This window comes from Bombina bombina, chromosome 1, assembly GCF_027579735.1.
Source record: "Bombina bombina isolate aBomBom1 chromosome 1, aBomBom1.pri, whole genome shotgun sequence".
Taxonomy (NCBI): Eukaryota; Metazoa; Chordata; class Amphibia; order Anura; family Bombinatoridae; genus Bombina; species Bombina bombina.
The window spans coordinates 183,122,532-183,135,529 of NC_069499.1; the positions used below are offsets into that span (position 1 = coordinate 183,122,532).

Here is a 12,998-nt window from a genome sequence, read left to right on the forward strand (position 1 = left end):
CTTCATAATATCAAATACAGCATCACTCTTAAAGAAAAAGTAAACCCCCACATTTTCTTTTATGATTCAGATAGAACTTACAATTTTAAACAACTTTCCAATTTACTTCTATTATCAAACTTGCTTAATTCTCTTGTTATCCATTGCTGAAGGGACACCATTGCACTACTGGCAGCTAGCTGAACACATCAAGTTATCCAATCACAAGAGACAAATGTGTGCAGGCACCAATTAGCAGCTCCCACTAGTGTATGATGTGTGTGTATTCATTTTTAAGAAGGGATACTAAGAGAACGAAGCACATTTGAAAATAGAAGTGAATTTAAAAGTGTCTTAAAATGACATGCTCTATCTGAATCATGCAAGTTTAATTTTGACTTTCCTATCCCTTTAAGAAACCCAAAAGATTTGCACTAGCAGAGTCATCAGAATACTTCTCTGAAAGACTAGATAACCAGTAATTTGAAGCAGCAGCCACATTATCAATAGAAATAGCCTGAGCAAATACAGTTGTTGTGAAAAGGCCTTTCTATAAAGAGAGACTTTAAAAGAACTATTGTCTAACAAATGAATAGTAGCACGTTTAAGCCAGAGTCAAAATGGCCCCATCCACCTTGGAAAGCATTTCCACAAATCAACATTAACAGCAGGAAAAGGATATAACCCTTTAAGCCTTGCAGAAAGAGTAAATGAATTACCTGGTTTAGACTATTCTCAGTCTAGAAATCATGACAGCATTAGTAATAGGGAAAACTGCAGGGAGATTAACAACAGTTTTAACAACTGAATTTAAACGATTACAAAGATTATCATCAGAAACTTTAGGATCTTTAACCCCCTTAAGACTTCCTTTAAAAGTAAACAAATATAGTCAACTTTAAACAAAAGAGAGGAAATATCAAGCTCAACATTTGTTGAAAATTCCTCATCAACAGCGTAAACTTCACCATCTGAAGACATAACAGTATTCCTTATTTCAGGGCACATAGAACTTGTAGAAGGTAAAATCTGAACCAACCTTCTACACTTGTTTGAAGGTGGGAGAGCAGCCAGCACCTCAGAAACTGCAGCCTTGATATAATTTTTCACAGTAGGTGAAACATTAATGTTCTCCTGTAATAAACAAACAGAAGGTGCATTAATACCCAAATAAACTGCATTAGGTTGGTCTGATTGCATTAATAATTCTAAACACAATAATCAAATGCTTCATTCTTCAACCACCTCCAGCGGAGGCAAAGTAAAGACTGAGGTATGTGTGAGGGGTTTTATAGGGCTCTTTGGATTTGGGAATCTTTGCCTCCTCCTAGTGGTAGAGACTAATTCCCAGGAGTTATGGATCATGGACTCTCACAACCTGTATGAAAGAAAAACAAGTAAACACTTTTACTACCAACTCCTTACTAAGCAGTAATATACTGGCCTCACAGCTCTATATCCATTGGCTACTGTGTAGTTTGTTTGCCCTATAGTCTTCAGTTTGGCTTTGAAGCACTCGTTGCTTGGTCTTGGCCACAGGGAAGGCAGAAGGGGGAATGGTAGCGGATTACCACTTAAATACCAGTCAGTGCTCAATTATACTGGTTACTAGTGGCACTTAGAAATATAGGCTGGTGCCCTAAAACTGCTTTGATTCTTCCTGCCTATGTGAGAGGTGCAGGTCTGATATTTTGACAACAAAGTTTGTCCCACCTTCATGTCAGTTATGAATTTAATATATTAACACCTACCTAAGTGTTCTTCTTAAAATAAAACAAGCCTTATTCTTTAGTTAACTGCAATTGGAAGAAACGCGCTGGTATAGTCATCAATAGGATTTAAAAGAAAAAACAAATAACACCAACTGAAAAATAATGTGAGAAGAAAATCCTCATAGTTTCTTTCAGATTTTGTTTTCTTTAAATATCAAGGGAAAAGCTTCAGCTGATTTGGTTAATTGACTATTATAAATGACAAGTAAAATGACTGCAGCTCAAATCTAAAAAAACGTAATGTGATAATGTGATCTAAATTACTTTCTAGCAGTGTAATGTTCTATTAAAAAATACTACTATATTATTCTTGTCCTAGAAAATGTGACTTAAGCCCGCTCAACCCATCCAGTTTTGAGTGTGAGTTTCTGTATTATTCCTGTTCTAACTGGTTAGTGATTTTCTTTCTGAAACAGTTTTATTAATTCGGCTTCAAAGTAATGTCACTTTTATATAATCAAACAACCTTTATTTTCATAAATGTATTTAAATTTGTACCTTAAAAATATCTATGACCCTTACCTGTGCCACGTGGACACAATAAAATTCCTGATATTCTCCACACTTATAGGTCCTCCAAGAATTTCCTTGAGCTGATCATGGCTATTTGAGTAAGATGTAGTCAGTGGTGAAACATAGATGGGGTATCCAATTGGCTGATCACAAGAGGAATTTATCATGTTCCTGAGAGCTTGCTTTGCATTTTGGATGCTTCCTCTTTCTGGGTTACGGTTGCGAAGGAAAACCAATTCTTGTTGCTGGCCAGCCCATAATCCCCGGACACACTCCTTATTTACCTTTATAAAAAAACAAAAACATAAAAGAAATATATACACATATTTATACACACACTATTACATACTGCCGAAAACAATACAATCTTACTTTCTTATAAAATATAGCATGTGACCCCACTGAAGCTAAATCTGTTCTTTGTCTTCTATATTTACTGTGCTCTTAAAGGGACAGTAACCTCAAAATTAAACTTTTATGGTCGACATAGAGCATGTGTCAAGATCAAGCTTAGACTTGAAACCTGGGACTTGTAACTACATCTGCTATGATTGTTTCCCAACCTGCTGACTTACCTCTTGTTCCCAGATGGCTTGTTCCCAGACTGAGGATTTTGGAATACTGTTACCTGCAACTTTGGCTCTCTGGCTCCACCTGCCTACCAGCTGTAGGAAATCATCTAATCACGAGCCTGTCATATTAAGAAATTCTGCACTGAGCCTTGACATTGAGAGTTTCTCTCTGAGCCTCTGTTCCAGATTCCTGTTTGTATGCAGATTTGTTGGATTTCCTAGTGCCTGACTACTGCTTCGTTTTGAGACTACTCCTCTGGATTTTCCCTTGGCACTGTGTTTCTTTTCAAGACTGATTCCCTGGCATCTGACCTTGGCTGGTTCAGGGATAATTCCTAAGGACTGTCACAGAGTTACCTGTCTACAGCATATCTGCATTTGCTGCCTGTTATTACAGAGTTACCTGTCTACAGCGTATCCTTCCTGCTATTGCAGTTTCCTGTCTACAGCTTATCTACGTATTCTTCCTGCTATTGCAGTTTCCTGTCTACAGCTTATCTACGTATCCTTCCTGCTATTGCAGTTTCCTGTCTACAGCTTATCTACGTATCCTTCCTGCTATTGCAGTTTCCTGTCTACAGCTTATCTACGTATCCTTCCTGTTATCGCAGTTTCCTGTCTACAGCTTATCTACATATCCTCCCTGTTATCACAGTTTCCGGTCTACAGCTTATCTACATATCCTCCCTGTTATCGCAGTTTCCTGTCTACAGCTTATCTACATATCCTCCCTGTTATCGCAGTTTCCTGTCTACAGCTTATCTACGTATCCTCCCTGATATTGCAGCTTCCTGTCTACAGCTTATCTATGGATCCTCCCTGCTATTGCAGCTTCCTGTCTACAGCTTATATACATATCCTGTCTGTTATTACAGAGATACCTGTCTACAGCATATCTATCTAACCTCCCTGCTATTGCAGCTTTTCCCGTCTACAGCTTATCTACGTATCCTGTTTGTTATTAGTTACATGTTTATTGCATATCTACGTTTCTGTCTGCTACTGCAGAGTTACCTGTCAACAGCTTATCTATGTATCCTCCCTGCTATTGCAGTTACCTTGTCTACAGCTTATCTTCGTATCCTTCCTGCTATTGCAGAGTTACTCGTCTACAGCATATCTAGGTATCCTGTCTGCCATTACAGAGTTACCCGTCTAAAGCTTATTTACATATCTTACCTGCTTTGAGACTGTCTGAACTGAGTTACCAACCTTGTATACTTGGCTGCATAGAGACTTTGCCTTTCATCTAGTCTGCATTTGCATTTCTAATTACTATGTTAAAAAACCCTTTACCTTTATTCCTAAATACCTTGTACCAGTTTCATTATGCCTAAAAAGAAAGACTCACATAGACACCACACAACTTTAGCCCCAGAACCTAACACCTCTGCACAACAGCTCCCATCATTTGAACCTGATTCTACGAGGAGCATGACAGCATGTAATTTTAAAATAGCTTAAATTTACTTCTAATATAAAATTATCTCTGTTCTCTTGGTATTTTTTTATTAAAGAGTCAACTTAGGGAGGCTCATATGACCTCAAAAGCATGCAGATGTCTTTAGTACAAGATTTGTAGCAATTTTATACATAGCTGCAAACAGTGCTACATACACAGTGCTAAAGACGCTTGCTCACTCCTGAGTTTCCCTAAACTTACCTAGGTTTACTCTTCAACAATTAAAAACAGAAAGATAAGTGTCCAGGAATTAAACAGTAGCTTGTACTATGGCTAGTTACCACATAGGAGCAGCCTCTTTAAGCCCAATTGTGCTTTTCACAGAGGAGAACTTTCCAGAAGTATATCAGTCTGATCCCACCAAACAAGGCTATCCTCCTCTGAACGAGGAACATAGCAACCCCATATAATACTGGTAGAGTGCTTTTCTTTTTGTATGCATTTGTATTATGACGCCGGGGATGTCTCTCTAATTTGCCCAATTTGCTTAGATGGTTATGGTTGCAGCACACTGACTAGGTCATTAAAAGGGCGAAACAATGGGGTTACAATATACATGAATAGATATGGATCATGGATTTATTAGACTCTTTATAAGAAAACACATTGATTTATGAGCTATAAGAAAGATACTGCATACCTTAATGACTCTGAAGCTTAAATAGCGTTTATTTAACATAATAATCTTGTATTCATTTGTGCCATCATCCATAACGTGACGCAGAGCAAGCAATGAGGGAGAGTTTGAAAGGACAGCACTTCTCCATGCTGGGTCACCTTCATGTGCAATCACCAAGTTCTGTTCGTGAGATGTGATGGCTTCATACAAGACTGCAGGGTCGTCATACTCATCTGGAGAGGTGAAGTGATCCTGAATATAAAATACAGTATCATCTGAACCAGTTTTCAAATTTACAGAGAAAGGAAGCTATATACATTTCTATACACACTTTATCAAAGTAACATGTTTTTAGATTAGCAAAAGAGAATTCCCCCCACATTTTACAGTTTAAATACGGCAGTTATATTTTTTTCCTCTCTAAACCACCAGCAGCAGCTTTCATTGGGTAGCTACATATTGTAACCTAGGTACCGAAGTTCATGCAGGTCAAATGAAATGCATATATGAGATCTCAACAAACCATGCAAAGAAACAGGGCTGTGCTGTAAGCTTTGCTGGGGCACTGTTCCTGTTCATAGCAAACAGACAAAAGTAGATGGCTGTGGAGCAGGTATAACATAGATCTTGATATAGATGTACATACATTACAGTGCAACATGTTACATGAACACAAAAGGTTTCATATATGCATATGTATAACAAATCACATGATGTATATACAGTGGATGCCTCTTGTTGAAAAATGATGGCTTCGAGCACAGGAACAGAAAAAAAAAAAAAAGGAAAGTATATAAATCAAATCCATTGATAATTGATCTCACTTTTACGCTGGCGACTAATATTTAGATATACTGGTTTGACTTCTGCTTTCCCTTGACTACTATTCTATTTAGCCCTTTGTGTGGACTGACTTGGTTTATGACTAACTTGTTTGTGGGCTGCAATTGTTTATTTTGTGCTACTTTTCTCTGTGAGGCACTGACCCAGACTGACAGATTACCTTAACTCTGGATTCCTCTGCTATCAGAAGATCTGCATTTAAGTAACTTATACAAGTTTATATTCATCTGGATAGCGAGACTAAACTTTTACAAAGGTATATCTTTCTTTGATGTTTGAATTTACAAACAGTTATTTTCTAGTACGTCATTGTTTGTTTTGTAGGAGTTGAATAAAGTACTTGAGAGAGTTCAGCTAAATTTAGTCTCATTGCTTTACCCCTGACCTTTGTGTGAACAATGTGTTTACATCCAGTGCTCTAGTAAAGGCTTGTGGTGAGGTGGGCCCTCTCAGCCATCGATTCCAGCTGGTTTCATTCTGAAACAGCAGCACTCTACCTGACACTGAGAAGACACGTGCTCGAATAGGAAAGTGGTTTGCTATTTGTTACACATTTAATTGTTCTTGCAATGGTAATAACTGATCTGATAATGACAACAGAAACTGTTACACATTTTCACACATCACTGCCTCTGTTTCAAGCACCTCACTTTACTCAATATTTTTACTTTCTAAAATCATTTGCCACTTTTTCCCAGTCCTTGCTCTTGTGGTATATAACATTTTCAGATCAATTAACACTGAATATCCATCAGATTTTTCTTTCCTCATTCTGACCTTTGTTATTTCCTTCGTATTTAGAAAGCTTCAGAGCCTCTCTACCTGTAGTCCACTTTGCATTACAATATATCTACAAGGGATGTGCATTTGTCTATTTTGGTAGCAAATGAATGCTATCGGGCAGCCACCAGCAGCATTCGGCTTTTTTCAGAGCCAGGTTTTTTCTTATGAAAGTGCAACACACTAAAAACATAATTTATGTAAGAACTTACCTGATAAATTCATTTCTTTCATATTAGCAAGAGTCCATGAGCTAGTGACGTATGGGATATACATTCCTACCAGGAGGGGCAAAGTTTCCCAAACCTTAAAATGCCTATAAATACACCCCTCACCACACCCACAATTCAGTTTAACGAATAGCCAAGAAGTGGGGTGATAAGAAAGGAGCGAAAGTATAAAAAAAAATAAGGAATTGGAATAATTGTGCTTTATACAAAAAAATCATAACCACCACAAAAAAGGGTGGGCCTCATGGACTCTTTCTAATATGAAAGAAATGAATTTATCAGGTAAGTTCTTACATAAATTATGTTTTCTTTCATGTAATTAGCAAGAGTCCATGAGCTAGTGACGTATGGGATAATAAATACCCAAGATGTGGAACTTCCACGCAAGAGTCACTAGAGAGGGAGGGATAAAATAAAGACAGCCAATTCCGCTGAAAAATTAATCCACTACCCAAATCAAAAAAGTTTCAATTTTTATAATGAAAAAAACTGAAATTATAAGCAGAAGAATCAAACTGAGACAGCTGCCTGAAGTACCATTCTACCAAAACTGCTTCTAAAGAAGAGAAAACATCAAAATGGTAGAACATAGTAAAAGTATGCAAAGAAGACCAAGTCATTGCTTTGCAAATCTGATCAACAGAAGCTTCATTCTTAAAAAGCCCAGGAAGTAGAAACTTACCTAGTAGAATGAGCCGTAATCCTCCGAGGCGGGAATCCACCCGACTCCAAATAAGCATGATGAATCAAAAGTTTAAGCAAGATGCCAAATAAATGGCAGAAGCTTTTTGACCTTCCTAAAACCAGAAAAGATAAAAAATAGACTAGAAGTCTATCTGAAATCTGAATAGCTTCAACATAGAATTTCAAAAACTCTTACCATATCCAAAGAAAGTAAGAATCTCACCAAAGAAGTTTTAGGAAAACAATAATTCCTCCCTAATGTTTGTTAGAATTTACAACTTTAGGTAAGAATTGAAATGAGGACAGCAAAAACTACCTTATCCTGATGAAAAAAAAATCAGAAAAAAGAGATGCACAAGAAAGAACAGATAATTCAAAAACTGTTCTAGCTGAAGAGATGTCCAAAAAGAACAATGCTTTCCATGAAAGTAATTAATGTCAGAGCAAGCATATGCTTAAATAGAAGAGCCTGAAAAACCTTCAGAACCCAATTAAGACTCCAAGGAGGAGAAATTGGCTTAATGACAGGTTTGATACGAATCAAAACCTGAACAAAATGATGAATATCAGGAAGTAACACTGCCTTATCCTGATGAAAAATCAGAAAAGGATATTCACAAAAAAGAACAGATTACTCAAAAACTCTTCTAGCAGAAGAAATAACCAAAAGGAACAATACTTTTCCAAGAAAGTAATTTAATGTTCAGAAAATGCATAGTTTCAAACGGAGGAGCCTGTAAAGCCCTCAGCACCAAATTGAGACTCCAAAGAGGAGAGATTGAATTAATGACAGGCTTGATACGGACCAAAGCCTGTACAAAACAATGAATATCAGGATGATTAGCAATCTTTCTGTGAAAAAAGAACAGAAAGAGTAGAGATTTGTCCTAACAAAGAATTGAAGACAAAACCTTATCCAAACCAACCTGAAAAAAATAATAAAATTCTATGAATTTTAAAAGAATGCCAAGAAAAGTAGGTCTTCCAGACTCAATAATAAATCTTTCTAGAGACAGATTTACGAGCCTGAAACATAGTATTAATCAATGAGTCAGAGAAACCTCTATGACTAAAAACCAAGCGTTCAATCTCCATCCCTTCAAATTTAATGATTTGAGATCCTGATGGAAAAAAATGGGCCTTGAGAAAGAAGATCTGGTTAAAACGGAAGTGTCCAAGGTTGGCAACTGGCCATCCGAATGAGATCCGCATACCAAAACCTGAGAGGCCATGCTGGAGCCACCAGCATAACAAACAAATACTCCATAAGAATTTTGGAAATCACTTTGGAAGAAGAACTAGAGGCGGAAAGAAATAGGCAAAAAGATAATTCCAAAGCAATGTCAATGCATACACTACTTCCGCCTGAAGATCCCCGGACCTGAATAGGCCCCTGGGAAGTTCTTTATTCAAATGAGATGCCAACAGATCTATTTCTAGAAATGCTCACATCTGAAAAATTGAAAAACATATCTGGGTAAGAGAGACCATTCTCCCGGAAGTAAAGCTTGATTAACAGAGATAATCCGCTTCCCAAATATCTATACCTGGGAAAAAACCCACAGAATTTAGATAGGAGCTGGATTTAGCCCAAGCTAATATCCGAGACACTTCTATCACAGCCTAAGGACTGATAGTCCTACCCTGATGATTGACATACACCATAGTTGTGATATTGTCTGAAAAACAATAAACGTCTCTTCTTCAAAAAGAAACTAACTGAAAAACTCTGAGAAAGCACGGAGTTCTAAAATATTAAATGGTAATCTCGCCTCCTGAGATTTCCAAACCCCTTGTGCTGACAGAGATCCTCAGACAGCCTCCCAACCAAAAAGACTCACAACTGTAGAGATCATGGTCCAGGTTGAAAGAAACTTAGAGACCTGTAGAACTAAATGATGGTGATCTTAACCACCAAATCAAGAGAGATAAATATTAGGATTCGAAGATTTAAAATGCGAAATCCTAGAATCCCTGCACCATAATTCAGCATAAAAGACTGGAAAGGTTCTTTCTATTGAAAATGAGCAAAGGGAACTGAATCCAATGCTGTGGCCAAAAGACCTAAAACTTCTATGCATATATAGCAATTGAAGGAAATAATAGAGACTAAAGGTACCGACAGACGGAACCCAATAAAATTGTCCCTTGTCTGATAGAGACAAAGACAGTGACACAAACTATCTGGAAAACCTAAAAAAGGTGACCCTTGTGTGATGAATCAAGAACTTTTGAAAAACCGATTCTCTAACTATGTCCCTGAAGAACAAAGAGAATCATATGAGATTCCGCATCCTCAGAAAATAATCTGAATGAAAACAGAAAAATGAAAATATGCATTTATTGTATCTAATGAAAACAAATAATGCTATCACTGACCAAAAAAAGGCAGAATAGTTTGAATAAAACTCCAAAACCCTGTTCCTAAAAATGGAACTGGAAGAAATACCCCAGAAGATTCCAGGTCTGAGCAGCGCTTGAACCCCACGGGAGATCAGCCATGCTTCAACAGTACCCAAAATATATAGGACCGAAACACACTTAAAGAAAGTGTTAGCCTTACTGGAATAAAATCAAAGAAATTTGGACCGAATAGAACCAAATAAATTTCAAAAAAGTCTTAACCTGCCCCTTGCCAGCCAAGCTGGAATACGGCACATACATCGCAATTTTAGGGAGCTGATTTCGAACTGAAAAATTTCCAATTAAAACATGTTACTTGGGAAAGAATTCAGGAATTCGTTCCTTAATAAGAACAACCAAACTAGTATAAGCTTAAAGTTTTAGTCTTAGAACTCAATCTTGAAGCCCAGAGTAACAGTTAAGAATTGAATCCAATTATAAAACAAATAATTGATTATCTTAGAACAAAAGAAATATGGATTTTTAGAAATCACAAAATTCTTCTAGCTAAAACAGCTAAAGACATAGATTAAACCTCATTTGCGAAAATATTCAATAAAATGAAGACACAAATGAAATTATTAGCATGATAGTCCAGTTAAAGGACCAGTCAATACAGTGGACTTGCATAATCAATAAATGCAAAACAACAAGACAAATGCAACAGCACCTAGTCTAGTAAATTTTGTCCCTTTAACAATGCTAAAATAAATCATAATCTGATACTTAAAGTAAACAGAAAAAATGAAGCAATTGCAACATCCAAATAAATCACAGGTCCAAGAAAAGTACCTGAAACTAAATAATTTTCCATAAATAAGATACAACCATCTAAAGGAAAATAAATACTATTTTGCTATAGAAACAATAGCATAATTAGTAGGAGTAGAGATAGCCCCAATAAATTGGAGAACCCTCCAAATTGAATTTAACTGCCGGCAAAGAATATAGTTTAAAACCTTTGAAGAAGGAATAAAAGAAAATTCTCAGCCTATTCCATTCCCTAGTATGAGGAATTGGGGAAAAAAAAAAACCCCTCTGAAAACACAGAAGAATAAATAAGCAGAAATAGTGTTAGCTAGTCTTGAAAAAGAACTAGTTACCTTAATATCCAAAATAATCAACACCTTTTCAACAAAGAACAAATGTACTTTAATAAAAAAATAAAATAAAAAAGTAGATTTGTTAGTGTCAATATCTGATGAAGAAAATTCTGAATGAGAAAAAACACATCATCAGAGAAGGATAAATCAGTATGTTGTTGGTCATTTGAAACTTCAATAATTAAAAAAGAAGTTTGAAAAAGACCTAAAAATTTTATTAGAAGGCACGATGTCAGACAAAGCCTTAAAAATAGAATCAGAAAAATATTTCTTATAAATCTTCTAAATATTTCTTGTACATAAGATGTAAAAAGAATGGCAATATATAAAGCATAAATACTAATGGATTCTGCATGTAAAAGTTTATCATATTACAAACCATAGCTAAAGATAAACATTCATAACATTTAAAATAAATGAACTTAGCTTTGGTAGGACTGAACTCAGTCAACAGGAATCCTCTTAGATTGTTTTGAAACAGGAACAGTGAAATCTTGCTTAAATAATAGAAAAAAACAATATTTAAAGCAAAATTATCAAATTCCTTAAATGACAGTTTCAGGAATGGGAAAATAATGCAAAATAATAAGCTTCTAGAAACCAGAAGCAATAAAAAAGTGAGGTTTAAATAATGTGAGGGAAAAAAAGTGAAACAAAAAATACGCCCACATTTTTTGGCGCCAAATATGACGCCCACATTATTGGCGCTAAATACAACGCCCATATATTTGGCGGCAAGTATGACGCCACATCCTCTGACGCCAGAACCGACGCCCACATTTTTTGGCGCAAAAAAATGTCTGAATACACATGCGTCAAAAATGACATATTAACAGAATACAACTTCCGGCGTCAACTACGGCGCCGGAAATGACAAAATTTTTGCGCCAAAAAAGTCGGCGCCAATTATGACGCAATAAAAAAAAACATTTTCTGCCCCCGCTAGCCTAACAGCACACAGGGAAAAATGATCAATTGAAAATTTTCAAGGTAAAGAAAAATAAATTGAATTAAAATGCATTATCCCAAATAATGAAACTGACAGTCTGAATTTTAAAGGAATACTGATTAACCTGAATCATGGCAAATATAAGTTTAAAGACATATATTTAGAACTTTACATAGAAAGTGCCCAACCATAGCTTAGAGTGTCATAATAAAATAAGACTTACTTACCCTAAGACACTCATCTACATATAGTAGATAGCCAAACCAGTACTGAAACGAGAATCAGTAGAGGTAATGGTATATAAGAGTATATCATCGATCTGAAAAGGGAGGTAAGAGATGAATCTCTACGACCGATAACAGAGAACCTATGAAATAGATCCCGTAGAAGGAGACCATTGAATTCAAATAGGCAATACTCTCCTCACATCCCTCTGACATTCACTGCACTCAGAGGAAAACCGGGCTCCAGCCTGCTGCGAAGCGCATATCAACGTAGAATCTAGCACAAACTTACTTCACACCACCTCCATGGGAGGCAAAGTTTGTAAAACTGAATTGTGGGTGTGGTGAGGGGTGTATTTATAGGCATTTTAAGGTTTGGGAAACATTGCTCCTCCTGGTAGGAATGTATATCCCATACGTCACTAGCTCATGGACTCTTGCTAATTACATGAAAGAAATCAGGATATTCAATACTACATTTCTCTTATGTTTAAAAGGGAAAGTAAACACCATGACTTACAATATTTTTCTGTCGTCTTGCAATAAATACACTATGTGATTCAGATATTCTAATTTTCAGATTATTATTGCACTGCTACCTGCATATAATGAATGCGTGTAACCCTGCAAATAACAAACACAGTTAAAGTCTGCTCCAGGGGAGCAATGCACTACTGGGGCCTAGCTGAACACATCTAATGAGCCAATGACAAGAGGGATGTGGATATAGCAACCAGCTCGAAGTAGTGCACTGCTGCTTCTCCTAAGCCTACCTTGATATGCTTTTCAACTATAAATATATATTTTACTTAGGTGATACTAGACGAGCATAAATGAAAATGACTTCTGTGGCAAAAAAACATAA

General features: G+C 36.4%; 1 protein-coding gene across 1 annotated transcript in view; it reads right to left on the minus strand.

Annotated features, from left to right (window-relative positions):
• The window catches only part of PCNX1 (pecanex 1), a gene marked incomplete in the record, with an annotated part of 752,914 nt that overhangs the window by 41,186 nt on the left and 698,730 nt on the right, over positions 1–12,998 (minus strand). Inside the window, 2 exon segments of the mRNA XM_053711389.1 lie at positions 2,274–2,548; positions 4,939–5,169. Coding sequence (XP_053567364.1) covers positions 2,274–2,548; positions 4,939–5,169 — 506 coding nt within the window.